Source organism: Bactrocera latifrons, unplaced genomic scaffold, assembly GCF_001853355.1.
Source record: "Bactrocera latifrons isolate USDA-ARS-PBARC rearing strain unplaced genomic scaffold, ASM185335v1 scaffold_137, whole genome shotgun sequence".
Taxonomy (NCBI): domain Eukaryota; kingdom Metazoa; phylum Arthropoda; class Insecta; order Diptera; family Tephritidae; genus Bactrocera; species Bactrocera latifrons.
Window position 1 is genome coordinate 18556 of NW_017534819.1, and position 4267 is coordinate 22822.

General features: G+C 30.3%; 1 protein-coding gene across 1 annotated transcript in view; it reads left to right on the forward strand.

Annotated features, from left to right (window-relative positions):
- Window positions 1–3412, forward strand: part of LOC108965212 (protein grainyhead-like) — a 7258-nt gene extending 3846 nt beyond the window's left edge. Inside the window, exon 4 of the mRNA XM_018927448.1 lies at window positions 3295–3412. Within this exon, the coding sequence (XP_018782993.1) occupies window positions 3295–3312 (18 nt within the window). The 3' untranslated portion in view covers window positions 3313–3412. The remainder of the gene's footprint in view (window positions 1–3294) is intronic.
- The last annotated feature ends 855 nt before the right edge of the window (window positions 3413–4267 follow it).

Here is a 4267-nt window from a genome sequence, read left to right on the forward strand (position 1 = left end):
TTAAATAAAATTAAAAATCATTTTAAAAATCTTTAAATGAATTTATTTTTTGTTTTTGCACTTGAGTCACCCCGTCATAAAATTTTTTTCATCTAAGCTGAATAAAGTTCGAAACTTGGAATTATGCTTTAATTCCATCGGAAGTTCACGAAGTAGTTTCTTGATAGCTTTCATGCCATCACTCATTGCATACATACATATGACATCTCACGCATACACTCCACAAAACATGTTCACACCTTGACACAGTACACCGTTAAAATCTGGCCTATGAAATTACACAATGTACATAAATACAATAAAATTCAAATGTTTCTTGCTAGCACGTTAAATWTTTTCGAAAAGCTTTCATAGTAGCAAAAGCTCACAATTGGCATGTCAAATAATTGCATAATTACCTTAAAGGTATGCTTTAAAAAAACTGTATCTTCAAAATATTTAGTATTGTATGATAATAAGYGCTTCAAATTAGAGCAAAAAAGTGTCTACTTTTAGGCGGCATTTGTAAAAAATTGGCCTGGGCGAAATCAAATGAAATTGGCAATGTTTCTATTTCACCAGACATAAAATATCAAAAGTTATTCTATATAATATAATAATAAAACATTTAATACAAATTTTGCAATTAGTTAAAATGAGTTTTTGTTCGTTGTTTAGTAAGAAACACAGCACAAACATTGTTCGTAGTAAAAAGTAAAAAAAAAAWTWAAAAAATATTATTTACAATGTTTACCAAATTAGCAGTTAACATACAACAAATCAAAAGCAAAAGAAAGAAACAAAAACAAATACAAACATCATTTTTCTCTCATTTCTCAATTACAGATTGAAAGTAAATACAAAATCTCAACAGCGAGTATAAATAATATTTATCGTACAAATAAGAAAGGGTAAGTAGACATGAATACATTGAATACATACATACCTACATAGTGCAACAACTAGCAAAATTAGTATTTAGTGACAAAACCAACACCCAAAAAAAACAAAAAAGCTCAACAACCCAACAACCCAACAGTCATTAAGTACCAAATACAAAATACAAAACATACATATCTACAATACCACATAGCACGCATGACATATTTGTGTAGTTAAATATAGTTTATTTGAATCTTTTATTTTCACAAAAACAACACTCAACGAGCRAAAATTGAAGTAGCAAAAATTTATTAAAAAATATACCGCACCAATACACCTCAGCATCTCATTCAATGTGTTTTTGCACCTCAAATAAAAACCGTATTTTATTATTTTAACTTTACCGTTAATATGGCGCGCGTAAACTTAACGATTTATGTAATTAAAAATAATTAAAAATTTAACTATATAGTGGGTATGCTAAATATATCTTACACACATCACCGCTATTAATTTATTTTGCCATAATTTCTAATAATATAAAGTATTTGCATAATTATTATGTCATGAAAATTAAATGGTTAAATAATTGCATTTGTGGATTAGACTTCAGGCGAGGGTTTCTAGTTTCATTTCGCACTTAACGATTTTTCGCTCAYTTAATGTAATTAACGACTAATACCAGGGTCTAACCACCGGATGATATTAATCGATGTRACAGCTGAATAATTGTTTCAATAAAAAATATATATTTATGCTATTCTTACACCCCGTTGGAAAGGTCAGGCGTAATTTATTTTWAAATTTTTTTTTTATTATGGGAAATCGCAAAAAATATTGGAAACTAGCGCTACGTCTTGCTGCGTATTTCATCGAAACCGATACTCAGTGTTTATTATAAAACAAAGCTTGCCTCAAAAGCTTCATTGACTGCTTACTTATTTGATTTTGTTATATCTTGTCCACTTTGCGAGACTATGCTGAAGGCATCTGTGATCCGCACGGTATGATACACTGGAAGAAATATCGATAGTGTAGACTCAGAGTCTCTTAAAATTCGCTGTAAGCATTCGGTGTTCCCATAGTATGGAGGAGGTATCAATAGTGAGGCTGCAGAGTCTGTTAACATTCGCGTCAAGCGCAGGCATCCTAAAAGCTGACTACTCCTCATGAACCTAGTAACTGATCTCCATCTGGTACAGCAAAGGATCAAAACTGGTTTTTGCGTGGCTCATTGATCTACCAGACAAACCTAACCCAAGCTAATCCATTTGATTTCGTTCTACATAGAAATTTGTATGAAAATAGACCTTGATTTCGCAGACGTAATTAATTTTTGAAATACCTTTGTGAAACCAAATCAAAACAATCACAAAAGTGTGGTTAAAACCTCGTACTTTGTGTCGTCTGTATTTGTCCTTCGATTTCTTTCCCTCAAATAATGAAGCTAAAAGATCCGGTGCCTCAATTGAAGATGTTTCACCACGCCGTTAATAGAAGGCAAAACTGCAGAGCATCATCCAAAATAACCAACCATAAGCCATTACTGATTTGTCGCTGATGACGATCTTCATAAGCAATTTTGAAATTGAAGCATACATTTTAATCTAATTTTTTATTGRAATTTTTCTTTGTAAATCTTTACTTTTCTTACGATGATGACTTTTTAAACAAATGGTTCTCATTTTTTAAACAAAATCTCAAATCAGAATTAACATATAAATTTCACATTTATAAATAAAGAAGAGATCTATACATATCATATTATTTGGTAAAAGCTAGTGAGCGRCACGCTTTTCTCAAGCTTTGCGCCAATAAAGTTATTACCTTATACATTTTTAATTGCTATATAATCTTTGATAAATTCATAATAAATTCAAACAAAGTTCCATCTGTTGAACAAARATCTTAAAGAATTTTCTTATAAAAATGTAAAGCAATATTTTTTGGTTGACAAAGCAAGGTCTAAACTAACTAACTTTTCAATTATGCGTAATGCTTCTCATGTAAAGCTCTTCAATTAATATAGCGGTATATTATGCTATAAGCGTCTCCAAAGATATTGCACAAGTTGACAGATATTATTTTTAGACAACAGAAGCTAGGTATATGTATATAGGCAAGATAAGYTAGTACCTTATATTTTCATAATGTTGTGCTAGTGAAAAGTTTTGAATTTTATTGAGCAGGGGACACTTTAACGGCATTTTAGCGACCTTCAACAACTCCAAATCTTATCTTGTGTCTTAACGTTTGGCCAACTAGTCATACGTACGTCTCAATGCCATGTCGAACCCCCTATCTATGCCCACTATCCAAAAGTTAGTAGCATCCTTAAAGTAAAAAATATATACATTCTAAATTATTATTTTTGACATATTTTCTAATCAAATGCGTTTTTCTCTTCTATTTCTTTTTCAATTCTCTACATAGGATTACTGCGAAAATTGATGATGACATGATTTCGTATTATTGCAATGAAGATATATTTCTGCTGGAAGTGCAACAGATCGAAGATGATTTATATGACATAACATTAACGGAGTTACCCAATCATTGAGCATATGAAGAAGTTTATATAAATGTAGAATAAWATAGCAACAACAATAGTGTATGTGAGGCAATAGCAAGAGCAGCAGTGAACAAAAGCAATCGCAGCAATAAGTGAATACACACACACACACTTGTATGTAAGACAAGTGGCAGCTATGCAAAAACAAAAAGCGGCGAATTAGTTAAACTCAGCGCACATTGTTATTGTATTTGTTTAAAGAAGCTGATGTGTTAAGCGTATTTTTACAACAATAATATGGACAGAAATGCACAAAGCAAAGGACACAATATATATTATGGTAGTTAAGTAATTGCAAATAAAGCAAAAAACAACAAAAACAAAAACAAATAAAAATATATACAAGAGCATATATACACTTAAATATGTTTTTACATGCAAATATTATTAACTAAGTATAACGGAAATAGTAAGCARCAGGCGAAGTAAAATGTAAGAGTTTATACATTTACAAAAACAAAGTAGTCGAGCGCAAAAACCAGAGAGAGTAAATAAAATCTAATAAATAATGTTAAGTGTTAGCTTCCGCGTGAGGCAAAGCAACACTGAGATATTTGCAAATTGGCGAAATATTAGTAGAAATTTAGTAGATAAAAAGTGGTAAAGGCGGCAAATGACAAAAAATCAATTGCAAAAACAATGAAAGTTGAGCTCCATTTTATTATTTGCTTACTTTACGTAAATAGTGTGCGTGGTAATTTAATTTTGTTTATATTTTTATTAAGTAAATAAGTTTAACTTAAGTACAGACATGCTTAATTGAGATTCGAAATTTTTTTTTTATGCAAAAAGCAAAAAGCAAAAAAAAATATATTAAAATTTTATATACTGTAT